Here is a 27,677-nt window from a genome sequence, read left to right as displayed (position 1 = left end):
CTCGCTTATCGCACAACACTTGAGCACACGGGAAAAAGCTCGTTAATTTAATGCCGGATGGCTACTTTGTCACGTTAGACTATCTTTGTTTTGTATTTATGCTAATGAAACCTAACCTAACAGACCTAACCTAACCTTATAGGCATTCCTCGTGAAAATAAATGAAAGCAACTGTTTTTAAAGAATATGACGTCGGAACACAAGACAAATGCTTATCGCACAACAATTGAGCACATGGGAAAAAGGTTGTTAATTTAATGCCCGATGCCTACGTTGTCACGTTAGACTATCGTTGTTTTGTATTTATGCTAATGAAACCTAACCTAACAGACCTAACCTAACCTTGTAGGCATTCCTCGTGAAAAGAAATGAAAGGAACTGTTTGTAAAGAATATGACGTCGGAACACAAGGTGGTCAAACTGTTGTGCGGAGAGGAAAACCCCGAAACAAATGAAAGCAACTGTTCGTAAAGAATATGGACGCGAACGAATTGACAAATGCATTGCTTTTAGTACCAGGAAAAAATATTTTTACGCGTAATAGTATAATAGTAATCGTAAAAGGAACACCGGAAAATGCATGTAGAAGGTACGTACTTTCAGGGGATATAAATTTTGTTCGTCTATTTAGAGGAAAACAGCAGCCCATGTTCTGCAGTGAGACCGAGATAGATGATACCAAAATAAAATGGTTGCTACCTCAGAGCAACTACTGTGATGAATCAGGTACCTGTCATCAATTGCAATTCAATAAAACCAATTTGACAGTAAGTAAGAGTTTCTAAAAGAAGTGGTAATGTACATAAAGTACAGCACTTGAGCCAGAAACGTCTTGTTTCAATGTACATCAGATTTTATACTTGTTTCAAGGAAATTGATCAAGTCTTGTATAATCTGATTCCATTATGCAGTACTTTGATAGATTAGTAGGCATGTACTGTGCACATTAAAACAATCCTCATCTCAAGTATAATTTTAATCTGCTCAATGCACACCCACATATAAGGTAGATAATTTGAATTACATATATATTAATACTTCATGCCTGGCTCTTGTAAGCAAGTGATTGTGAATGCCCAGAATGCATGGTAATAACACGGTGGACTAAGATGACTCTTTTTGATATTACAAGTTTGTGCTTATGCATTCTGAAAGTGCTTAAGTACAGATAGAAATGTGGGATGTAATTCTCATCAATTTGATGTTAAGACTCTATCACAAAAACAAGCACTACATCAGGTTTGGTACTGATAAGTAGAAGTAAAATATCTTGTCAATTACACAACCTGTACATATCCTTAGATCAAGATGTAAAGCACAGTCTCCCTTGTTTTCTCTGCCTTGATGTTAACAAAACAGCCAAACAACACATGGTAAAACAAGGGGCTGTCCCTTTGCTCCTCTTTTCTTCCCAAGATATGGGTGAAAGACTGGCAAGAGATACTCTGATGGCTGCGAGAATATTTCCCCCTATTTATGCTTGAAAATATTATTATGATATTCCTGATGCTCAGATCGACTTTTCATGTCATAGTTCTGCAGTAATATAATTCTTGATGGGTGGACAGCTTCCCTGCATAGTGGGCATTCTTGTTTTGTTTGAAGCCATTCCATAATACAAGACCAACAAAACAAATGGCCACAAGCTGTAGTACTTGTTTTATATCTAGTATCAAGACACAAGGAACACTTTTGAACAGGATCCACATACATATTTGAAGTTGTTGGTCTCTCATCATCAGATGACTTAACTTTATTTTTTAAAACTAGGGATGCAATTGAAACAACTATGTTCAATAATACTTGAACTAATGACAAAACACCCACTGTTTTAAATCCATATGCTGTTGATCTATTCTTCATCCAGTACCTCAGAACAACCTGCAGAAAAAATATACATGGCAAATTACAAAAATCAGACACACTAGTACATACATACAGAATACCCAATGGTAATATTTGAATATTTTTTTAAAAAAAATCATTTTAATGGAGACTGAGAACCGCAGAAACAAATTTGAAATGCAAAACTACTGCATTTCTCACACTATGTATATGATACATCCCAGTGTTATGAAACAAGATATGACGAATTGGTTCAAAATTCCAATTTAGGAGACAGCATTCAGCAGTGAGAAAAAACTAAGAAGTCCACAAAGCCAATAAAACCCATACAAACCAATAAAAACTGCATATAAAACATACCATGTAAATGTGGATGAATACAGGAAAAAATGGATGCCTTCTGGAGAAGAGGATAGTTGAACACAAGAAACACACAAAAGAGCAGAAAAAATATATGCACAGTATCATAATGTTTCTTTTTGTAACTCGTTAAAAAGTAAAAAAAAAAGAAGTAAAGTGCTCCCCTGTGCTTTGCACCATGCCATGAAGACATATAGGGGGTGCGGAGTTAGGGCCCCAACTCCTTACCAACATATAATTTGATTACAATGAATTTTAGTCAGAGCACATTCACCTTGAATACGTTTTAATCAATTTTACCCAAATATTTTACCTTGGAGTCCATCTTTGATGTAGTGTGTGACAAGATATGATACTTGTACATCTTCACCTAATGTAAATATGATACAAGTACCTTCGGAGTATGAAGTGTGTAAATCTTTGGGCTACACCATCCATATTAGAGTTCCATACCATCCAGCTCTTTCATGTTTCATGTTATATGCAGGCTTATTTATTTATTTATTTTGCTTTATCGAACAATTCATTGGGTTTGTTTTAGATAGTCTGGTACTTCTCTTCCCATACTGAGTTTTAGTGGATATAGGTTTCTTAGTCTCAATATACGGTGTAAGTAAGTAGGCTTACTCCTTTCACCATCTACCATATTATTAATAATAGGGATGGGCCGATATGAAATTTTGGCCGATACCGATAAAGTACCGATATAAAATATACCGATACCGATAACAAATGTGTGTTTCAAGGTGACTGCAGTGCAAAAGAAGTTGAAAATTTAGACAATTACTTTTTTAGAAAGTAGGGCATCGAGATTGTCCATAAAAATTACAACAAAATGGCAGAATTTTGCACTAAATTATAAGATATTTATGGATATATTGGATCGGTAAAATAATCGGTAATTTTACCGATAAACCGATATGCCTATATCGGCCAATACCGATAGAGTACCAATTGATCAGTCCCATCCCTAATTAATAATATCAGCTTGGTCCATTCACATACAGGTGAAATTGCAGGAATTTCCTCACAAGAGGTTGTTCAAATTTTGCTGTAGTTTATTTTTAAAAATGCTTATGATGAATAGAACAAAATCTACCATTCTGTTAACACCTAGAACACAAAAAGGGTTCTCATGTAGCCATATGGTTAATGCTCTCACCTTTAGCATGGTTAGGACCTGTCAAAGAAGCAGAGGCAATGGGGCTCAACGAGTTGATAATGTGTCACTGAACAAAAAGCTATTCAGCAAGCCCTGGCCCTGAAACGATTGTTTAGCCTAGGAGTTTAGATCAGTTTTTAACACAAAAAAGAGATTTACACTGGATGAACAATGTTAGCCTGTGCCTCTGAACTCTGTTCAAAACTTGCATTGATGTTGCTTGCCTTGCTACAAGGAGGTCAACTTGTGTTGTTGAAAGGAGTCACATAAAATCTGCTTTCTACAAGTACATGCACAAAGGACAAATCACTCTCAAACTTTAGGATGTGGTCAATTACTCTGTATTGGCATTATGAAACTCATTACTTTAAATATTGTGATTTTTTTTTTTATCTAAAAGTACATTTTCATTTTTATAAATTTTATTCATACTCTACTTACATATTGGACAGATGTCAATCGTTTTCCAATGTGGTAGAAGTCACTATTTATAAAGAAGATAGCTGTGTGAATTTTCTGTACATAAGGAAGAATGGAACGGATACCTCCAATTAATCTCAATAATCCCTCTCTCGATGGGTTAGATATATTCAATTGTGTTGCTACATCTGAATCTTTACTTAATTCTTCTTCCACACGTCCCAACAAAAACGTTAAAAGGGGTTGTCCAAAAGAATCCAGTGTAATCATTAAAAGCACCCTCTGTAACAAATAAAAAAAAATCAGAGAATTCAATAATATGTATGAGTGTTTCACCATATGTGTGTGTGTGTGTGTATCACCTGAGCTCTTACAGAACAAAAACAGATGGAATGTGAAAATGTTTACCAAGCATGCCAAAGTTCTTTATTTATCTTCACTGGTGGCAACCCACCATCGTGAGGAAATTGGGGAGCTCCGAGTGAGTGAGCGTAATCCGGTCGAGAAGACCTACTATAACGGCTGGGGATACGTCGGGCTGACCCCCCGACTATTCCAATACTGGTTGAAGATCTCCACGCTTAGAGGTGACGAAGGAAAGCGTGGGAGGGAGATCGGCAGTCGGTAGGTATGCCTAGGCCCTTCATGGGCTGTTGCGCAACGGATTATTATTATTATTATTATATATTATATAAACTATTTTTTTAATTCAGTTTTGTGTAGGGTACAAATCATTTCATTTCCATAAATATGAAAGAAAATTCAGATTTAACAAACACACACTAAAATTGCATTAAATTATACAATTTGTGTTAATAAAGCCATTCATTCATCACCTAATTGGACTAATATGTTGAATAGATTTCATGACTTACAGTGTTTTGAAAAAAATACTTATGCACTTTGAGTGCCATGAGGTAAGAAAGGTTGAGAAGCACTGACCATATATCAAAGATGAACTAGTATCAAATTTCAATGGATTTTAATAACATATTGATATAACATTTTCTATCAATATTCAACAATTTTTATATTAAGCCTTTAACCACAGGGGTATTTTTACATATGTAGGCCTCAATGACCAGAAGGTTTCCAAGCAAATACTTTTCATATGTGCAATGATGTAGAAAAAATCACAGGCCAATTATTTAGCTGTAGAGAGTTTAGAGTAGTTATTTGGGAGGAGGGAGGAACAGGCTCTTGTGAAAGTTAAATCCTCACTCCAATCAAGAACAGTTAGATGCACAACAGGAAAATTTAAATTTTAGACAAAAATACCTCTTTGGCGAGCCTCTGTGGTCCCCACAATAAACCAAATTGAATAGAAAAATTCTAAAATGGAGTAGTTATGATGTAAAGTTATGTTGAAAATTCATGTGTCACTATTTTTTGTGTCCATTGTTTCTCATAAAATAATGTCATACATGTATAAGCAGTTTCTTTTTCTAAAGCAAATCACATCCACACATAACATGAAAGGTTAATAGTAAATTTTATCTCGTTACTCTTGTTAGTATCTGCAAAAATTTCATATTTGTACATTATTAATACTCTATATTTTTAAGGCAAGTAGGAACTTGGAAACAAAAATTGTGTATCAAGTGATGAAATACGAGAACTATTCAAGCCATGGCTAAAACCCAGAACCTTTGGCAATTAAATAGTGAGTCCATTATAAAATATGTTCGGCAAAGAATATTTCATATTCACTTAATTATCTTCTCATATCAAGTGTGAGATAGATAACCAGTCACCTGTTGATAAACAGGAACAAAATACACAGCACAAAATAGTATATCAGAATTCTGATGTTTCATGGGTTTCCCACCTGCATTGGTAAGGAAATGGAGGACGAGTGAAAACCAGATAACAGAGTCAAAAGAGGCTGACACAATGAAGCTCTGATTGTTTGCTTCGAGACATTCCCCATTACTTGGTTTTTACACCTCCTGTGTTTCCTGCTTGACAATGCAGGTGAGAAATCCACTAAATGTCAGAATTTTAATGTGTTATTTTGTGCTATTTTTTGGTTTGTTTATGGTTTTCAACAGGTAAGAGCATATACATTCCACATGTTGTGTTTGAACATTTAACAGTATTTGTACCTTAAAACAAAGAACTTTAAAAAAAATGTTTTCCTGTAGTTTCTTCTTATCCTTAAAAATATGTGAACATAAAGGTCCACAATGAGCATAACTATGTATGCTGAACAAAATGAGGCATGATTCTTAACTCCAGCATTCATATTTTTGGCATATTAATATTCTAATTCAATTAAACAGTATATATATTTAAAATATTTAATTTAAGGTGCGGAATTTACATTTGCCATTTCACATACTCAGACTCGAAATAAATCTACAAATGTTACGGGATATATTAATGTACGAAAAAGTTTTAATTGTACAAGAATTTCCAACTCAAATTTACCTATGAAGTTCAAGATATCTTGCAATAATCTTACATCTGTCAAATATATTGTTCTGCACAGGAAACTAACAAAGCAAACTATCTCAAAGAATTGTGTTTTATTTTCCATACAGCTTTCTTTCCTTGGCAAAAGAAACTAAACTGTGAAAAACTTGCATCAGAGCATTAATAAATAATATATATAAATTCAATTGGATTTTGGCTAATAAAAGTAGTTGCAATTTTTCACATCTACGGAGAATAATTCAAGCATATTTGACGGAGCAAATAATTCACGCATAATTCCCAGAATTCAAGGAATTCCCGGTGCGTAGCCACCCTGTGGGACCCAAACCTGGAATGTTTGGTTGCAAGACAGTGAGTTTAGCACTCAATTTGCACCCAAATTCACTCTGCCACTGGGAAAGCTAATTCTTTATTGGTCTCAGGTAAAATTCCATATTGGCCCATCCCTAATATTGCATGATTAAACAAAAATACATTAGAGTATTCAATTTTGTCTACTTATGTAAGATTTAATACTACCTTTGTTAAAAACCCTTAAAACTCACGTAAAAACAAGTTAAAATCACCAACACGGTGATCTTGAGTTGCCGTTGAGAGCCCTAGCTCTCTGGCAAGGTGAAGCATGTGGGCAGCTGTATGTGTCGAGCACCATGAAGTGTTTTTAACCTCAACCTTTTACCTAGTATCCTCGCATGACACTTCTCCGACGTGGCTTGATGTTCCGAGACTATAATACGACCACCTGAAGAAGGAAGCAGTAAAGCTTCCGAAACGTAGTTTACAATGAATATATGCTCACTTATGTAAGTAGATGAAATTTTATACTCTAATGTATTTTTGTTTATAAATAGTGAGTAATACGCAAGTAACCAATATGCCATTGCACGATTAGCTCTTAGGCTATTTTGCACCCATCACATTATATGGGGTCCAGCCCCTTACCATAACTAAAATAAAACCGTGTCTGAGGATTAAAATATCCTTACATGGGAAGCTGAGGCTGTAAAGGGGCACTCAGCACATAGGACAAAACACAGGAAAACACACACAGCCCTACAGAGAATTAAATTGGCCATAGGTTCAGAGTCTCGTTAGCCTGCAAAAAGCCATTACTGGAGTGTACTATGTGGAAGTGGGGTTGACAATTGAGTGCCTTACTAGAAGGTCATCCCTTATACTACAGCACCTTGAATAACGTAGTGTGGAAAACGACCCAAGAAACTGGTTCCCTAGATGGATGAGAAACATAGATGGCAGTGCGATCAATGTCGGTGCTAATTTTCTTATGAAAATAATGCGGCTTTGTTAGTTTTTGGAATATATTATGTAGATTTGTTTGTCTTGAAAGGCGGTACGTGAATTGATGGAAACAGTTATATTTGTGGAGTGATTTGCAGTCCCGAAATGACATAAATTTGGAAAGAAAAGTAAAATAAAATTAAAAAATAAATAGCATGCGTAACACAAGAAGAAACATCGCAAAGTGATTCCGGACCTCAGGTGTTGGATTGTGTACTAGAGTTTTATTTTTCCATGTTATTAGAATATAAATAGTATCCTGAGAGATATTTCATACCAAGGCGACAAACCACAAGTGTCGCTTAGAAACGAGCAGTCCGTAATCAATGCAGCCTTTCGAATCGTAGGGACACAAGCTCTGACTGCACCGTTTCCTCAAGGAGATTTTACACCAAAGCGACATGTGACAAACGATAGGAGGATTTCACACCAAAGCGACATGGGTCCTTCGGTCCAAGGCAACTTTCACACCGAAGTGACACATGTTGCTTGGAAACGAGCCAATCAAGAGCAACATTTCACATCGTAGCGGCATGATGGGAAGCACAGGCCGGCGTTCAGTTGGTGAAATCCTCAAGCGATAAGTGTCGCGTGCCCCTTGTCGCTTTGGTGCACAATCTCCCTAAAGCAAGACACTCATTGCATTGTGCATGCACGAACAACAAACCACGGCAACATGTTGCAAGCTATTGAGGAAATGGCCCAGTTTGAGCGATGCACAAGTGACAAAGCGACAAGTGTGACTTATCATGTCACCTAGATCTGTTGTTTGAAAGTTTCCTTACACTCATGTGGATGGCACTAAGAAAGTTTTGTGGGGTTCCCCTTGTCGTTTCATGGAATTATCATTATCATCATCGCCGCGATTAGTGAACATTCCATGCATATTTTTTCTCTCGTATTATTAACGAAAGTATGACAATAACAAGACGTGGTCGACTGTCTAGAATGTTCGTTAATATCTTCGCGACCACTGTACCAAATATCATAGCAATTATCACATTCATAGAAATGCTTCATGTAAAAGAATCAGACGTTGCAGCGAAAACTCCATTTACTTCCATTATAAGCAGACGAATACCAAGCACCGGGTTCAACACCAGCGCCTCTAGCGGATCATTTTTGAGTGGAACCAGCCAGAGCGCGCAGAACTGTGCCGTTTTCCACACTACGTTATTCAAGGCGCTGTACTTATATGCTCTAATATTTATTGAAATAGTTTCTTAAATCCGTTGTCTGTACTTCCCTATGATATAAACAATTTCACTCCTAATGAAATATCATGCAAAAATATTCATTAAAGATTTATGTCCATATAGCATATTCTACTCTCAATTACTAACAAGAAACTTACGTACCCACATTGGAGGCAACTGTAGTTTACCTCCATCAGTTTGAACTATTCCAGTGGCTTCTTCTCCTAAAGTTTGACATTTGGATATTGTTGTACATGCATAGTACAGAAATTCTGATAACAAATTACTCAATTCCTTCCATTTTGACCATAATCTGACACCTGTAATAAAATTGTACCACACCATTACAACTTAGGCATAATCAAAATTTATTCTAAGTCCACTTTATGCTCAGATAGGCTAATCAGGCCTGGACATACAGTTTAAAATGAGAACCAAAGCACTGGAGATCGAACCCACGACTCCTTGATTACAAGGTAACAACATTACCAATATGCCATCTGGGAGGCCCATCAAGTGTAGGTAATGTTTATTTATTTATTCCAAGTTTGAGATACAGCACATGTAAAGCCATTTTACACTCAAAACTCTAATAAATCAACAAGAACAAGTCAAGATGGTTTTAGGTAAAAACAAAAAAGGTAAATATAAACATGATAAGACATAAACACGGAAACAAACAAAAGAGTAACATATTCATTATTAGAGATGATCGGAAAATACTTTCAGGGGCAAAAATGTCGATGTTTGTAGGGTTTATTATAGAACTGGGTCAGCCTGTGGAACAGGGAGCACTGTATAAGGAAAAGCCTAGTGGTAGAGTTGTGGAACAATTGAGTGTTTCGGGTTGATGGAGAGGGCATGCTGAAATTGAATTCTGCAAGTAGAAATTCAGATCTTAATTTTCCATTGATGATTTTATAGAAAAAAATCATATCGGCCATATCGCGTCGGGTCTGCAGTAATTGAATGTTCAAAGTAGTCAGGATGTCAGGTTTCTGAAGATGTCGCAGAGAAGGAATTCTATGATGAACAATATTGGTAAAGAAGCTGTTAGAATATATTAGAAATATTCAATTGAAATTAATTTGCCCTTCTTTATTTCTTACACACAATTCTAAACACTGGAACTAACATTATGTTTCAGTTAAAACTTACTATCTGGAAACAAGTCGAGTTAGTACTTCTTTCAATTGTCACTAAAAGTACAGCTATATCGTTCACCTTCTTTACTGAATTTTATATGAATCTTGTTGACTACATCAACCTCCTTTCTTTAAACACTGTTAAAAATTTAAACATTACTGTGTATAAAAGTGAATTAAAATACTAATTTCTTGTAATATGATGTTCTTCAGTCACATATTTTTTCAATCATACAAATTACAGTGGAACCTCGATTTTACGTTTTTCAGGGAAGCAAGCTGAAAAAACTTAAAATGTGGGAAAATGTACAATTGAGAAAAATTTTATAGCATTGTGCTATGTTGGGACCATCTATATTGAATGAATAATGTGAATGTACAACCCAGGAATGTAAAATTGGTTTTCCACTATACACCTACTGGAAAAATTATTCAAGTCTATTACTTAAGAAACACATTTTGTCACTAGTAGAAAGAAAACTGAGTTTTTTCTTTTTCAATGACATGTTTAAGCATCTGCTCTCACATGTAAATTATGCCAACTATGGAAAATAAAATAACACTGCAATGAAAAATAGTGCAATTTCAATGGGACAAGTGAATTATTGTGTTTCTTTCTTGATTTTGCTATAATAGGGTATTTTTTCATATTTTAAATGTTCATAAGGTTAAAATTGATAAATACACAGGAATTTGACATGTAACAAATAATAAACATTTTGGGATATAGGCCCAACCCTAACTTGATCCTGTATTCAATCTGACCTGATTTAGTTGGACAAGTCAGGCCAGACCTTACACTCTGCAAATTTGGTACATGAAACAACTGTGTGTTGATTCTTTAAAAGAGTCATTTACATAAAAATATCCAAATAACATTTTAGTAAACCAGAAGTACATACGTATTGAAATTTAGTATTATTTTTTATGGGAGAATACTGAGATTCAGTTTAAGTTATATATTTAAAAAGTTCAATACAGTAGTTACACCTAGGTATACTTCGAGTTAACTGAACATGTTTGCATATACAGAGCATTCCCTGACATTTGCTACGAGATTCGGTGACAAGCGGCCCGGCATCAGCACTTGTCTTTCCTGGTGAACGGGGTTTGAGACAGTCGCTAGAGTCTGCTATTACAATTACAGTTTTCATATTGTGTACTAACCTTGATTACAGAAGGTGTTGAAAATGATGTCCCTCTGCTGCAACACATTCCTGGCATCTACGAAGGAAATTGGCATTTAAACGTGCAAGTTCGTCTACTGTAATTCTCCCGATTTCTTGTACAATACTCTCTTTTAACTCACGGATGGTGTGCGGATTGTCTTTGTATACTTTATTTTTTAGATTTAAGAATTTTAGCGACTCTAAATGCTGTGGTTTTTGAAACACCCATTTCTTGTGAGACGGCGGATAGATTTCTGAGCAGACTGTTCTAATTTTTGTCCTATCTCATAGAGTTTTTCCTCAGTAAGTACACGTGGGTTTTCTTTCCACTTTTATTCAGAACTGACCCTGTTACTCTTAAACTTTTTTACGAGGTTTAATATAGTGGTCCTATGTGTAACGGGGAACACCAGAAAATTTCATTCCAAAACATAGTCGCACTTCTCCAAAATTCCTCTTTCTGAAGTAACACTCGACAAGATAAATCCTTTGTTGTAATGTAAACTTTTGTGGTGCTGTATGAAGCCACAATCTTCAACACACGGACACGACACAACACAACTTCCGAGGGAGGATTATACTGGCATCAGTCTGCAACATCAACAGAAAGGAAAAGAGAGCAAAGGCAGGGAGAGTGAAAAAAAATACTGTAGCGTGCAACTGTTACAGACCCTGTTCACCGGGAAAGACAATCGCTGATGCCGGGCTGCTTGACGCCGAGTCTCGTAGTGAATGTCAGGGAATGCTCTGTATTACACTGAACATGATCAACCAATATACCAGATTTCATGTTTCTAGAATGAGAAAAAAATTCAAAAGAAGAAATGTTTCTTCTATGCATTTTCCAATATTTAGTAATTTCATGCAAAAGCAGCACTTATTTGCTTGATACATAATGAAACCTACAAACAAAATGTACAGTACCAGATTAACAGCAACCACTTGGTATTGCATTCAATCATCTGCATGACCAAACAGGTCAAACTTCTCTAATCTACTTCTCTCTGCCATCAGGTCTTGGCGTTAGCAGTTAAATATATCTTCCAGAATTTTGTATTTCTATAACATTCCTGGAGACTGTAGCTCCATCTGCTTCTCTTCTTCTTACACACTTGTACCGGGTGTTTCAATAAATTTGATATTATTTCGTAATCTAATAACTAGGGAACGGAACTTTATGTGCTAAAAAACACAGAAATATTTATTTTTTATGTGTCATAAATGTTGAAAATATGTGATAAAAACAGGAAAATATGTGACAAAAATAAAAACATTTGGTAACAAAAACAAACTATAACATGCATTTTAAACACCTGAAATTAGTTTCTAAATGATTACCTCTTAGCGAACAATTTTTTGGAAGAGTTGCAGTGGATCACCATAGTTTTTTCCAAATTCTCGATTGTAAATCTGTGACGATTATCTCTAAAAAGCATCTTATATTGTGAGAAAGATCGCTCCACGTCACAAGAAACAATTCTTGCATATTTGAATCACGAAATGTCACTAACGCTTAAGTTTTCCAAAGCTTCCTCTTCCTCTACTTCACTTTCCAAAACACATGCAATTTGGCACAAAGTTTGAAAACCTTGTTTTTTCCCAAAAAATTCTGTACATTTAGACACTTAGATCCAGTGAGTTCTTGCAGTTTCGATTCTACTATACGGACTTTAACAATGGAAGCTGCCAAAGTGTTCGTGGACGATTCAAGCTTTCATATGGAATTAGAGAGAATGGACAGGTTTGTTGAGATGTATGCCAATTCGACTTTTACGGAGGGCTCCATCAACAGTTCTTGCAGAATTCTTCTTTGTCGAGATCATTTACAACAGATACAATTTTTTCAAAATTCTGGGCATAACATCTGCATCCAACCAAGTGCCCCATCGCGTAACTACAGGTGTAGGGGGAAGGGGAACCTCAGGACATTTTTGTTTAAAATTGTCTATTCTTCTAGCCAACTTGATAAAAACTTTCTTGCCATTTGAAACCAGTTTATCGACATTGGGATAAAGAGCTCTTATCTTTTCACATATTCTATGCAACGCATGGGCCACACATTTAACGTGCACCATTTTGGGGTAGCTAACGGCAAGGCCTACTGCAGCTATTTTCATGTAAGCTGCAGCATCTGTCACGAGGAGAAGAACATTGTCAAATGTTATGCCTTCCGGCCACAATAGCTGCATTGCTTCGTTAAAAAGCCTTGCTATCATTACTTGTAGACAGCCCCAGCTACTACTTACAGCTATTTTCTCCCAATAGGATCGTAGGCGAGGTGCCAGAAGTCTGCCAGTGAGGGTGTTCAAAGACAAAACAAACCTAGCACTCTCGATATGAAAGAGGTGCAGAGTAGCCTATAAACATTTTTCCTTCGAGGATTTCGAGGTGGATGAAGTCAATGAGCGATTTTATGTATTTAAAATGAAAATTCGCAAAATATGTATTTACATACGGAAAACTGGAAAATGTGTGTTTTTATGTAAAATAAAATTTGCTGTGTTGACATATAAGGCTATAATCAGAATTTTGGCAAAAATGAGGGTCTGTATCTTATCGCAGAAAAAACATTTAATTACCTAAAGTTCCTTTCCCTACTAATAACAATACCAATTATCGTACAAATAATCTGAAAATTTTACAGTAGGTGTAGAAACACCTCAAAAGTCAATGTGTAATGTGGTTTGAAGACAACTTTGATACAAGTCTTGTTTTTAGTGCTGAGGTCACATTTCACACAATCATAACAAGCACACTCGAGCAACTGAGAGACTCACCAAAAGTGACTGTTTTCTGTGCCATCTCCAAGAATCATCTTCATGGCTCATTTTTCTTTGCAGAAAATGTGACAGGCAATGATTATCTGCAAATGCTATAGAGCTGGTTTATGAATACTGTGTTTGCAAATGAACATTAACGCTTCACTTTGCAACAGGATGGAGCACCACCTCACTGGAAGCTCACTGTGCGGGCATATCTCAATGAGACACTGCCAGGGCTATGGATCAGACATGCTAGTGATGAAGATAATGTGCTTCTGAAATGGCCGCCATGTTCACCAGACCTGACCCCCTGTGGGCTATGTGAAAGGCCTCGTCTATGCACCTCCTCTCCCTACAAGCCAAGAGGAACTCTAGCAGAGGATTACTGCCACACTGGAGACTGTAACCGCAGACAAGCTGCAGTGAGTTTGGCAGGAGATGGACTACTTACTTGACATGTGCCGTGTCACAGGTGGTGTGCATATTGAACACTTGTGAACAATCATTTGTGACATCAACATACCTTTGAATTTCTTATTCAAATGTTTATGCAAAAATCTTATTGAGTTGAGCATTACACCTGTGTAGTTTCCTTTGCCTAGACTACATAGTTACTTTGATATTTACAGATCTGTAATGATATCAATTTTTTTAAAACACAATGTACTTGTACTAGGTGGTCATAATTGAAGTTCTCCTACTGAGAGCCCCCAGGAACCTGTTTGAAGCATCAGATTGCAATGAAACTAGATATAGAAGCTGTGGAATCATGGGAAATCAAATGCTGATGAAAAAAAAATATCCAATATTCACCACCAGGTGGAAATGCGGTGCTGAAATCTGGTGTACAGTGAAAAACATCCCAGGAAATGCTTCATGTAAACATTGATCATGCTGTCTTATATTTCCAAAGGGCCATTCACATTGACAGTGCACATACTGAACACTGCTGCATTGATATAAACTAAAAATAAAGTTTCTCATGTCTGTCTTTTCATTGTTATTTCAGCTCCAATTTTCACCTGGTGGTGAATATTTTAACTATTTTTTCTTTCATCAGCATTCACTTTTCCATGGTCTCCATAGCATCTATACCATGTTTCACTGCAATCTGATGCTTCAAACTGGCTCCAGAGGGCTCTCAGTATGTATGAGCATGCATGAATATGTGGGCTGTTAAAATCCTCAAACTTTATTCTTACGAAAATAGAGCAAATATTTACTTCTCGAGCATCTACTCTGCCATTATTGGAGATCACTTGAGATAATGCTCATAAGCATCTGCATACAACCCACCAACTCAAGAATATGTTTTCAGATATACCTGTGATATTCAATAAAGCATCTGAAATATCTCCCTGAAGCCTTTGTTTGTACCAGTCATCTTTCTCAACACTTCGGAAAATTTCAGCAGGTCCAGCATTGGGAAATGTACGCATTGCTTGTTAACTGTAAGAAACAAACTAAACAAAAGTAGGAGCATAAATGGCCAAGATTATAACTATCACCTTCGTTACCACACTAAACATATTATTAATCCTTACAAGTAGTTGTATAAAAAGTTTTAAAACACATGCACATGCTTAAAGAGTACACGAGGTTTAAAAATAAGTTGAAATGTGCAGGGGTAGTGACGTGACGTGTTCCGTGGTCTTCGCCTGGTCGGCGATGCTAGTGAAATCTATTCGCAGTACACCTATGTGCTTCTCAGTCAGTAATTATTTCATAGTTCTACACTAGATGTCAGGCCATCATCAACTGACAGTGAAACCAACCATAATATACAATTGCAGATCCTAGTTACACTGAATGTTTTTAACACATTTACTTGAAAGCTTTTGAGGAGGAAGATCTCCAGAACTTAGAACTATTCTATCCATTCAGATGTATCAAAGTGTCTTATGAGTTTGCTTGAGGTCCATTTCATGCACAGATAGGTTAGTCGGGGCTGGTTTAACAGGTTAAAATGGGTCTATAGCTGCAAAAGAAAATTCATTCATGCTTGCATTGAAGGGAAGATCATATTAACAGTAGGTTATTTAAAAGGTGTAAAGGAGAGACTTAGAATACTTTTGAAAGTTGAAATACATCAGTATACCTGCCTACCCCCTGCTCCCCCTTCCCTTTGAAGCCAGCCATCCAGTGTGACAGCAGAGAAACAATTAGAGTTTGGAAAACAAACAGGTGGGTGAACTGCACATAGATGTCGCTAACATTGCCAGTGACGAATGAAAACCACAGAATATAATATGGGGAGAACAAATCTCTAATAGCTTATCAATGCACTTGTGCCTTGTAGTCATTTGTTGAGTATTGATATGTGCTGCCAACACACAGTAGAGAATGAAAACAACATTATCTCTTCACAAAGATTCAGGGGTAGCTGAAAGCAGTGTAGTATAGCCCAACACAGATATTTCTGCCATGCGATGCGCGACACAACTCGAGAAGCAGTGTTGCTAATGGAGCAGATAGAAAAATCGCTGGAGTGCGCCGATGCACAGCTGTTACGTACAACAAGAATATTAGATAATTTAGGTCAATCTAACGTTGAGTTTTAAACGTCATGCAATATACCAGGACTAGGATTATTAATATGTACTAACAAGTGGCTTTGTATGTAGCTACATACATATGGACTAAAAATTCGCAAAATATAGACTAACACATTCGTACGTAAAATTACCAAAAATGCTGCAAAGAAGACTTCTTCATAGTGATTCCATATTTGAGTGATTTCAAACAAAATAAACACTTTATTATTTTCCATTGCATTAATGCACTGGTGGCATTCTAACTGTTCACTCCCCAGTCTGAGAACTAATCATAAGCGCAGACTCCATGGGGCTTGGGGGGCTCAAGCCCCCCCAATGTTAATGATGTGGGGGCAGAGCCACTCAAATAATTTTGCTTAAGAGGATCTAATGTATTATTTTGCTTCTCTTGTATAGTTTACTCTGAATTGTGCCACATGAACTTAACTTTAAATACACATTTGAAATGTTCTAGACCATCAAATTTGGGGGGGGGGGGCTGAGACTGCTAAACCAACTTTGTTGGGGGGTGGCTATGAAGGGAGACAGCAAAACACATGACTTATTACTATGTACTAAGTATATACGTAATTATGAGTATTGTTAACATTTTTACTAAAAAGAGTTTAAAAATAATGAGGTGATATGACAATTATACCAGTATGTTGTTTAGTGAATTCTGAACAATTTGAGGTCGTAAACATGACTTACAGGCAATATTGATATGTACGATATTTAGTTATCCTCGAAATCTCTTCCTCTAGTCCAAAGAATAAGGGGAAAATAATTCTAAAGTCTATGAGTTTGTTTACACTGGCTTGCCGTAAAGTACACAAGGAAAGCTTATGAAAACTCTGTATTGCGAAAGTGGGAATGGCTATGATCAAAAGCACGGCGTGCTATGTGTTTATTTATTATTGCAAAATTAAATTTAAAAAGTAAAATATTGTAAGAACAAAAAAGTAAAACTATTTGCCTGCGATTTGTGTTAGCATTCATGTAAATAATTAAATAAAACTGTTAAATATTGTAAATATTCGCTACTTTTATGGGTACGTTAACACTAAGGTTCTTTGCACTCGTCACATGTCCTTTCTTTACAAGTCTGTTGCGGACATTAAAACACACCCATGCCCTCGCCGGGACTCGAACCCGAGACCTCCGGATCAAAGCGAGTTGAGCCGACCACACAACACGCTCGGCTACCGAGGCCAGCATAAAACTGTTATGTTGGCCTCTTAATGTAAATACATAGCCTACTTTTAAATAAAAATGTTAATTGTTATCTAGAAAACAAATGAGCAGACACACGTTTTTCATGTTACATTTCATTTGCATGAGGAATAGCTGCTTAAAAACTGCTATACGAAGACGTAATTTTTATTTTTAAAAAAGGGAGGGAGTGAGTCATTCATTCATTTATTTCAGTGATCAGAGCCCCCCAATAACTTTGACAAGTCGGCGCCCCTGGAACTAATAACATGTGAATGTGTTAAACCTCGACAATTGGACCACAACACTCCTCCTCAAGCAGTATTATTGCCTGTCTGTGATCGGCGACAGTTGATTGCCTTTGTTGTACATTTACAAACGATGCCGGCTTTCACAACAATAACAAGTACATATACTGCCACTAGACGATAAACTGCGAGCCTTTTTTTTTCTGCTGCTATGAACTTGTCGCCCATCAAAGCATGGCAATTTTAACACAGAAAACAATATGCATCGCATTAAGCAGCAAAAATGACAGCCTCCTCTATGCAATTTCTACACGAACACGTGCCGGAGCAAGAGTTGAAATGCTCATGGAGCCACATAATTTATTTCTTTCGAACAATTCCAAATTATGAAATATGAACAATTTGTGAATTTTCCGAGCTTGGCTATGCAAGGTTTTTGATTTCAACTTTGACAGAACTGGAGGCATTATGGAATTTAACGTTCATTAACAAACACACACTTTCACACACACACATGCAATTAACGCACACAATGTCAAACCGGTGAAATCCTTAGTATGAAATAAAAATATGGTGCTTCGAATCCAACAAAACTCACTGTCACTTTAACTGCCTTTCTCCTTCAGTGACATAAATAGTGCTTCATTATTACAGTTGGCAACACTAGTTACTAACTAGCCAATGAACATGCACTGCATAAAAGCAGCAACCACTTCGTCATGCAATATTGCCACATTACCGTCCCTGCCGAACGGTGTGAACCGCGAGCTGGAGCGCTATTCAATTGTTTTCAATGATGTTTGCGTGAGTGTCTCCAGGAATGGAATGACAATATGGCAACAATGGCGAAGGTTGGCGAGCAGCGTAGAACACGGGATGTTTAGAGAGAGGGAGACGAAACAAAAATTGGTATGTGCACAACGGCAAAGATATGTGTGATGCACTCTATTTGCAACTAGAGAGGGGGAGATTCATCATCATCCTCCCCTTCAAATATCACTCAACTCGAAAGGTTGTTTAAAGAACTTTCTTTTAGCTTGCACTGTGCCTACTGAGTTAAAGCGAAATGCAGAAGATACTTACAAATTTCTTCCATCTTATACTCCCACCTCTCTCCCCCTTATTTTCATGCTATAATTTGTTTAAGGTTTGAAGCCTTTGACACAACTAACTCCCATTGTCAGGTTAATCTAAAAGCAAAAGAAGATAGAAATTTAGAAATCATGTTCTCTTACTTTCTTGCCAGCTGAATTGCAGCGCAGGAGACATAACATTTGATCTTGCCATACCTGGTTTAGACCTTATAATTGAGTCATTTTATGGTTTAGAGTCTAGAGTAAATTGCTGGTGTTTGGGACCTAATGAAAAATGTGCTGAAATTACACCCAATCTTTATCATCAAGCTTGCAATTGTGAATTATTTCTTGATTTTTCCAATTATCTGGATTATGCATCAAAATCTAAAATAAACTAGGAATTTCAGTGTGTGTTTTAATGATTCCATTTAATGATAACAATGGCAATTTTCTACTGACCCTATCATGATACTCAATTTTTAACAGGAATACAAAGAAAACATCAAGGTTATACTTGATCTTCCTCAATTGAAAAAGCCGCCCTACATGGCAGAGTGGTTAGCACATCATGATATAATTCCAGGGATCCCGGCCTGGGCATGGATGTTTGTGAGTGTCCATTCATCAATTTCATCATATCATCACTCATCCCCATCTTCGCAAATTAGCCAAAACTGGCACAAAAGGCAAAGTAAAATAAAGCAAATTAATCAATAAATCGAAAAAGAAAAAAAAATTAAAAAGCATTTGTTTCTTAGAACTAGAAGCATCAGTTCCATTCTACGTGCGATCATGCTCATCATATTCTAAATGCTTTCAATTGAATCCTCCTTGTGTTGTGTCCTGTCCATATGTGTTTGAGATTGTTGCTTCATCTATTTAATCTTGTGACCATTCATCCTCATCCCCACAATTAGCCAAAAGTGGCAGCAACACAATGTAAAATAAATAAATTCAATCAATCATTGCGTCACTAATCATCCCTATCATCGGAATTAGCCAAAAGTTCCAGAAAAGCCACATAAAATAACCTAATTCATTCAGTCAATCAATCAATAAATCTTTATTTTCCGAAGAAATGCACTGCCAATACCTTTATATCACACCAAATAAACCAATCACACATGCAAGAAAATCATTGCAATGAAATTACATACATAACTTGAAAATATTAACTTCGAGCTACATGATTTCAGGGGTGAAATATGTACAGTGGCACATGTTTTATGAAGCCTGGAATTTATTTCAAGTCTGCAGAAATACAAATGAGTGAGATATTTAGACCCATAGTCTGACAAGCATACATCCAATTTCTTGCATTCTGGACCACTTTCACCACTTATTAAAAAAATAAGACAGGTTTGTTCTACATGCACAAATGCATGAGCAAATTAAAAGAATAATGTAAAATTACTATGCACATCAAACCTAACCCTCTAAATTGTACATTTGAAAAATGTGGAATAATCGGATCTGTTCATCCTTGCAAGCAAGTTTCTAAGCTTCACCTGTACAATAAGCAGAACAGCAGCAGAAAACATGCCTCATCTTGGTTGCTGACATCACATCAGTGTGGCCAACTTTCATCAACTAATACTCAAAACAACCCGAACAACTAACATGATAATTATAGATGTGTGCAAGGGGGTGTCGGGTGTGACTGAGCATCTCTTAACGAGTTTCATTCGAGATGCTCCCTCCCCCTGCCTTTCTCTCTCTCCTCTCTCTTCTCCCAAAACAATGTGATAATATTTTCCATAATAATCAGTAGGGCTCGGAAGTTGAGGAAATACCCTTTTCTTTCCTAGTGTCTGAAGACGAGGCCCAACATAATATATGTTCATTTTGGATCATTGTAGGCCAGAAAAAGGTGGGTTTTAGTTGTCCTTTTTTGATTTTTCGGTGTTTTTATGGCTTATTGGTCCTTTTTTAGCCTTCTTTTAGGTCTTAACGGCTTTTTTTGCAACTTCACTTTCTTTCGACTACATTTTTACTGCCCATTCTCAATTCGAATCATCATCAGATCACCACCATCACCTATTAAACATCCTTTCTGTAGTAAATAAATAAATAAATAAATATATTTGAACCATCCCTGAAACGAGAGAAAAACATTTTTGGACGACTGAAGCAGGTATGGTACAAAGTCCTTTAACCGTAACTTGTCTGGAAGGTCGCGCTGTAAGTGGCAACTTTCTCTTGTTTTGAAGCTTTCAGCCATGTTGTATACGACCATATACATTAAATATGTAATTAAAACTGAAGTTATTAATTAATTTGGATCACATTTATACGTCCTTTTTTCCGTTTTAAGGTCCTTTTTTTGATATTTTTAGGTCTTTATTTGGCAATTTATAGGTCTTCAACTTCCAAGCCCTAATAATCAGTAATCATTTCTTTTAAAATTTGAATTCTTGGGTGCATCAGCACTTAAAAGGCTATTTTGCACTCTTCATGTTATACGGGGTCCAGGCCCTTATCTTACCTCTTTTAACTGTAATGTCATTTACTAAAATATTAAAACATTCTGACTTCAGTTAAAAGCTGAGGCTGTAAAGGGGCACTCAGCACACATATGGACAAAACACAGATGCCAGAGCCTAATTAGTCTGCAAAATGCAGTCCATGGTGTACTATGTGGAAGTGAGGTTGACAATTGAATGGAAGAATCACCTCTTACACCCATAATCAGTAATCATGTAGTGAAGAAGAGGTTTTTAACTTTACAAATCTCACAGAGCTCTTCCAGAAATTGGCCCGCACAGCCTCAATTACTATGAAACTATCTTCAAGTCACAAGGCTTATTTGTTTATCTAAATTTATACGTAACAAGAAGATTGCTGTAGCAATCGAAACTGCACCCAGAAGAAAAAGAAATGCAGACCGATTTATGTAGGGTCCAAAGATTATATCACATGAAGTTGTGTAGTGTAATAATACGTAATATAATATGTAATACCATTGTATTAACACCCTTAATGGAGTTCCAATGGCTAAAATATATATATAAAGTATCAATTTTCAGATATTGATTGCATCTGAGAGCTGGAACTGTACTGTTTAAAATGATAGATAACACACTGCATTTAACTATCAAATGACTACGTACAATACTATATTTTATGAAGTAATGCACATTAGAAAACGTGGAAAAACTGAACCAACAAATTTAGTTAATGAGAGGTATTCAGATGAAATTACCTGCAGAGATCTAGCCTTGTATTTTATTGGATTTGTTAGAGTTGGTTATTCTTTATCAATTTTGATTTCCAATTCGTTACTTTCATTATGTATTCAAATAATGATAGGAAAACCTGCACTAAAGTGAAAACAAATAATCAGAGTCTATGCTAAAATTTCATCTTCATATACCTAACAGTTTCTGTGAAAAAGGATTGATTGATTTGCTTTATTTTACTTCGCTTATAGTGCCACTTTTGGCTAATTTGCGAAGATGGGGATGAGTGATGACATGATGAATGGACACTCACAAACATCCATGTCCAGGCTGGGATTTGAACCCGGGACCCCTGGCTAGAGTTGCAAAAAAGCAGGCCTTTTTTGAATGGACAGTTTCTTTTTCGATAAAAAGCTGGTTGTTTTGGGAAAAAAACGGAAAATTTGGCTTTTTACCAATTACAGCTAACCTATTTCACTTAAAGTTACTGTTATGAGTTTACAGGTTTGTAGTAGACATATTTTACAACTAGCTAAAAAATTTACATGATGTAGCACCAAGAGACAGATATTGGCCAATCTCAGTGGACACATATTGCCAGTGATCAGAACGCTACATTGTAAAAGTAGCTTCGCTACAGCTGCAGCTACTCTTCCAAAATGTAGCTTCGCTACAGCTACATTTTCCAAAAAGTAGCTCACTACACTACTCCTGTTCGCTAATTGCTACTTCACTACTTTTGCATAAAACAACTTAACAACCACATGGATATTCTAAAGAAGATAGTTGTACATACTGGAAAATATATTCTGTTATTTATTATCATGATTCCAGTCATTCGGTAATTTTGTTAGTAGTGTTACTTCAGTTACTTAGTTTCAATATAGTGCTTGAGAATAACATACCTATATAAGCAGCAGATCAATTCAAATTTGATATATGAGTATTGCATGCATTTAGAATGACACAAAATTAATGATTAAAACTATACACAAATAAAATTTGGTAGAATTATTTACATTTATATATCAACATATTTTCCTTGAGAATAAATATTGAGTTAAGTCACATAGTGGTTCGAAACCAGTCTCGATTAGCTTATATGTGTATAAAGTGGACTCAAAATAAAAACTATAGGAAAGATGCCTGGAGGATGTGATCCTCCTGCTCTTCCATTCCCCATGCTGCTTATAGTCTTTCATCATTCTTACTCATTCTCATAATTAGCCAAAAGTGGCAGAAAGCGACTCTAGATAAGAGAATTGCTAAATAAAACACTCAACTTCATTATCATGATTAAAAGTAACAGAAAAGCGAAAGAGAAATATATTGAGGAAACTGATGTGTAAATCCGAGTGTTCTAAACACATTGTAATTTGAAAAATTGTGAACAAATATTATGATGAAAGTAATTGTAATTCCAGAAAGTGTATGTCTAGCGTTCTTGTAACAATAATTTCTTGCTGGTGAGATCCTATATCCTGACAAATGTCAATGCTGTGTTAACATACTGACAAATGTGTTAACATTTAATTGCTGTCATTCTACTGGAAAATGGATCACTCGTTTTTGCACTGCAAGTTGTGTTTTACACAGTAATTAATGACATTTTGCTGCCTCTTACACTATGGATATCCACACGATATGTTTCGGGGGTGGTGCAAAAGAGGTAATTTTTTTTTCAGGGGTGCCTCAAATGAGGTGTTTCCACAAAATCTAAAAAAAAGTAGGTGTTAGCTGGAATATATTCATATATGTCAGTTAGTTATCTGGATATTAGAATTATTAATATACTAATGAAATAATTACGCAGATGCCTTTACTGTGATATCAAGATATTTATCATCTACATTATCCGTATTTCCAAGTAATAGACAGTAAGCATTATTGTCGATTTGTTTAAATGATGTTGCCACATTCAAAATTTACCTCAAAATGCTGAGAAGAAATGTAGCTGTTGCTTAATTTTTGCTACAATCACAGGAATTTTGTAGCTTCGCTACTGCTACAATTTTCAAAATATAGCGCCGCTACAGCTACAAATTTTGTAGGTAGCTACTTTCGACCACTGCATATTGCATGGTCGTTGAGATACAATTTTAACCCTAGCTTATAGGGGGGTTGGGGGCACCTTCATTTCTTAGATTTTTCAATGTGTAGTCCTGATGAGCACTTCTGACCATGAAATGGACTTAAAACAAGCTTTTACATGTTTGTGTCTCAATTTAAATGCTGATATCATAAAATATGAAACAAATGTTAATATCAAAATATTCGATGTTTTGGGACAACTAAAAATATTTACTGTTCACAACACATATGCAGATGGATGCGTATTACATGAATGTGTATATACAGGGTGACTGGTAATTAGATGTATTCCCTGAAAGGGGTTAAAGTAGAGACAATTTGCAATAAATTTGACCATATGATACCCCGTCCAAAAGTTAGTAGTTTTCGAGATAATCGAATTTCAATTGTTTTTGAAAAAAATTACAATTTTCCACATAAAAAGATGAATTGAGAAAAAACTGCTCATTGTATGGAACTTATTTCAGCGATTTCTGATAGTTAACAAATAAGTGGTTCGTTTTAAAAAAAGTTTTTCCCAAATAACAATCACATGTAAGTAACGGGTGAGTCTAAACTTACAAGTGATGATAAAAAAATGCACTCTTAGTTTACTTGGCAACGTATTAATAACAAAAATGGTATGACACGAAGCGTACAAATTACTTAAATTACTTCCTTGTGTCATCAGCTATCCAACAAGGTACAAATGTTGCTAACATTCACATCTGTGTACAAGAAATAATACTTCATTCATCTTCATGTGAATGGAATCAATGAACAATACAATTAAAGAACATTACACGTCTTGCTCAAAGTGGGCACCTACGTTACGAATGCAGGCACGCAGGTTTTTACGGGTCATTTGGTCTCTTAACTCGTGATGTGATGGTGGCCTTGACGTGTTGACCAGCTGTTAAGATCCTCTCCCTGAGCTCTTCTTGCGAGTTTACCAGTGCCTTGTCATGTGGCTCCAAATGTAAAAGTCGCAAGGCGTCCAATCGATCGGGGGATCGAGCTGGGCAGTTATCATGCTGATAAATAATGTCACGTCTTGTAGCTAGAGGCACATCCTCCAACAACATTGCCATCCCGTGCATTTTTTTATCATCACTTGTAAGTTTAGACCCACCCGTTACTTACATGTGATTGTTATTTGGGAATTTTTTTTTTTTAAAACGAACCACTTATTTGTTAGCTATCAGAAAACGCTGAAATAAGTTCCATACAATGAGCAGTTTTTTCTCAATTCATCTTTTTATGTGGAAAATTGTCATTTTTTTCAAAAACAATTGAAATTCGATTATCTCGAAAACTACTTATTTTCGGACGGGGTATCATATGGTCAAATTTATTGCAAATTGTCTCTACTTTAACCCCTTTCAGGGAATACATCTAATTACCAGTCACCCTGTATATCCTGTTAAACGAAGCTTTGAGATGGAAGCGACGTTTGATTCTCGGAGGCCAACCCTTAGAAGTAAATGCAACCTTTCGAACCTAAGCAACATAAGCTGAAAGTGTCGCTAGTCACTTGGCCTATACCTTTTTCTCAGGGAACTTTCAGACAGAAGCAACAAGTGACTCCCTCAGTAATCCATTCAACCTCTTGAACCGAAGTGCGACAATGATCTAAACATGTCACTTGCATGTTGCTCGGGCTGGTCCCCATGGCGGAGTGGTTAGCACATCTCATTACAATGCCAGAGGTCCTGGGTTCGAATCCTGGCCTGGGCATGTATGTTTGTGAGTGTCCATTCATCAATTTCATCATGTCATCACTCATCCCCCATCTTCAGAAAATAGCCAAAAGTGAAATAAAATCAAGCAAATCAATCAAAAATAAAGGAAATCAAGCATGTTGCTTGGACTATACTGTTTTCTCAATGTGGCATGCATTGTGCTGCTTTGGTCTGTTGTTGCATGCACTGTGAATGTTTTGCTTTATACTGAAGGATTGAATGATTGAGTTGGTGTTTTAAGTCCACTTTATGCACAGTAAGGCTAATCAGGACTGGACCTACAGTTTAAAGTGCAAACCGAACCATCATTTGTCCCACCAGGAATTGAACCTGGGACCCCTTGATTACCAGACAATGATGTTTATACTGAAGGAGGCTTTTTCGCTAGTCATATGAGACTTCAATCCGAAAGCTCCTTCAATGTCATGCATCATGTCACCTCGGTCTTGTTTGTGCTGGCATGGTGGATGGTTGCTTACAGACTGAAGGGGCCCATGTCACTTCACTTCTATGTGACACCCCCACTGTCATGTGTTGCTTCAGTCTGAATGTTCTCTATACTTAACAAGGTTGTTAGTTACTTCATCAGAGATTAAGATTTCATTCATCTCAGGGTACAAATTCCAAGTAATGTTGTTGGAAAAAGTCCGGCTTTTTGATAGAAGGCTCCTTTTATAATCATGAATGGGCCTCTGGAGTAGAATAAAGTACCTTCCTGTTGCCTTGTAATAAGAAGGGGTCTAAGGTTCAATCCTCAGTGGAGGCAGAGTGTTTCGGATCTCATTTCAAACTGTAGGTCCAGTCCAGATTTCTTAAATATTTTTTTTTCTTGCCATTAGCGGTCAGTTGTATTTACTTCTGCTTCAGATTTAGTGCCAATGTTATTCAACCGCCAGGCCGCAAAAGGTCCGTTGCACGCAGGGGTTGACAACTAATTTAAATCTAATTTTATATTTGACAGCAAGTCTGTACATAATTGAACTATGATTATGCCATAGTTGATATATTAATATTAATTAAGGGTGCATATAAACCCATATAAACTTTAAAGATCAGAAATGAGTGAAATTGTTGGGATCAGGGCATTGACTTGTAAGAAATAAATTTACTGGGCTGTGGTCTCACAAAGGTTATGAGCTACTGCAACAAGCAGCCAAAATACATCACGGCTTGCATTTAACCAAGTAATACATGATGTACTGGAAACCCAGTATACAAATATAATTTACTGAACACAAAATTTAATGTAAAAATATCTGATACTAGATTTTCAAAAGGTGGAGCAGTATTTTCTTGTTTGCTTTATGTACGTGTTCATATAAAACATTCAAACATTGAAAATCATATCATACTATTAGGCTCTATTAAAAACACATACAAAACTATTCTAGTTAAGTGAATACGAGGTCCGACAATTAAGTAATGAGACTGATTTTAGGTTGTCCCACATGTGCATTCTATCTCTGAAGTAACACGTTCCTGATGTAGTGATCCATAATCCACAACCTGGCAACACCTCATGAACTTGCGATAGGCAAGATGGGAATTATGCCGCCATGTTGCCCATTAAAAAAAGCCAGCTTCTTTGAAAACACTGTTTGTCTAGCTACAAATTCCGTATTGTAAATTGTATTTTATATTTAGAAATGAGTGTTTATTTTACAGTAGGGAGATAAACTAAAACCATGGAACAGGAAAAATTACTGCCAACTCCTGTATTTTCATTGATTTGAGGCACTTTTGTGAAAAATGAAAAAAAAAAAAGCTCAACCAAAAAAGACTTGGAAAAAACTGGAGTTTTTTCCGACCACTGCCAACTCTA

At 36.3% G+C, this 27,677-nt stretch overlaps 1 protein-coding gene across 2 annotated transcripts in view; it reads right to left on the bottom strand.

Moving 5' to 3' along the window:
• Nucleotides 1-671: 671 nt before the first annotated feature.
• Nucleotides 672-27,677, bottom strand: part of LOC145984559 (peroxisome biogenesis factor 10-like) — a 31,288-nt gene continuing 4,282 nt past the window's right edge. Inside the window, exons 2-5 of one of the 2 annotated variants that reach the window (XM_083118210.1) lie at nucleotides 15,119-15,257; nucleotides 8,881-9,038; nucleotides 3,809-4,069; nucleotides 672-1,881 (exon numbers count right to left, since the gene is read on the bottom strand). In XM_083118210.1, the coding sequence (XP_082974336.1) occupies nucleotides 1,471-1,881; nucleotides 3,809-4,069; nucleotides 8,881-9,038; nucleotides 15,119-15,233 (945 nt within the window). In that variant the 5' untranslated portion in view covers nucleotides 15,234-15,257 and the 3' untranslated portion in view covers nucleotides 672-1,470. The remainder of the gene's footprint in view (nucleotides 1,882-3,808; nucleotides 4,070-8,880; nucleotides 9,039-15,118; nucleotides 15,258-27,677) is intronic. The other variant, XM_083118209.1, reaches the window with a different exon arrangement.

Source organism: Lepisma saccharinum, chromosome 2 (assembly GCF_977018435.1).
Source record: "Lepisma saccharinum chromosome 2, izLepSacc3.1, whole genome shotgun sequence".
Classification (NCBI taxonomy): domain Eukaryota; kingdom Metazoa; phylum Arthropoda; class Insecta; order Zygentoma; family Lepismatidae; genus Lepisma; species Lepisma saccharinum.
This window is presented reverse-complemented; position numbering and strand designations above follow the sequence as displayed.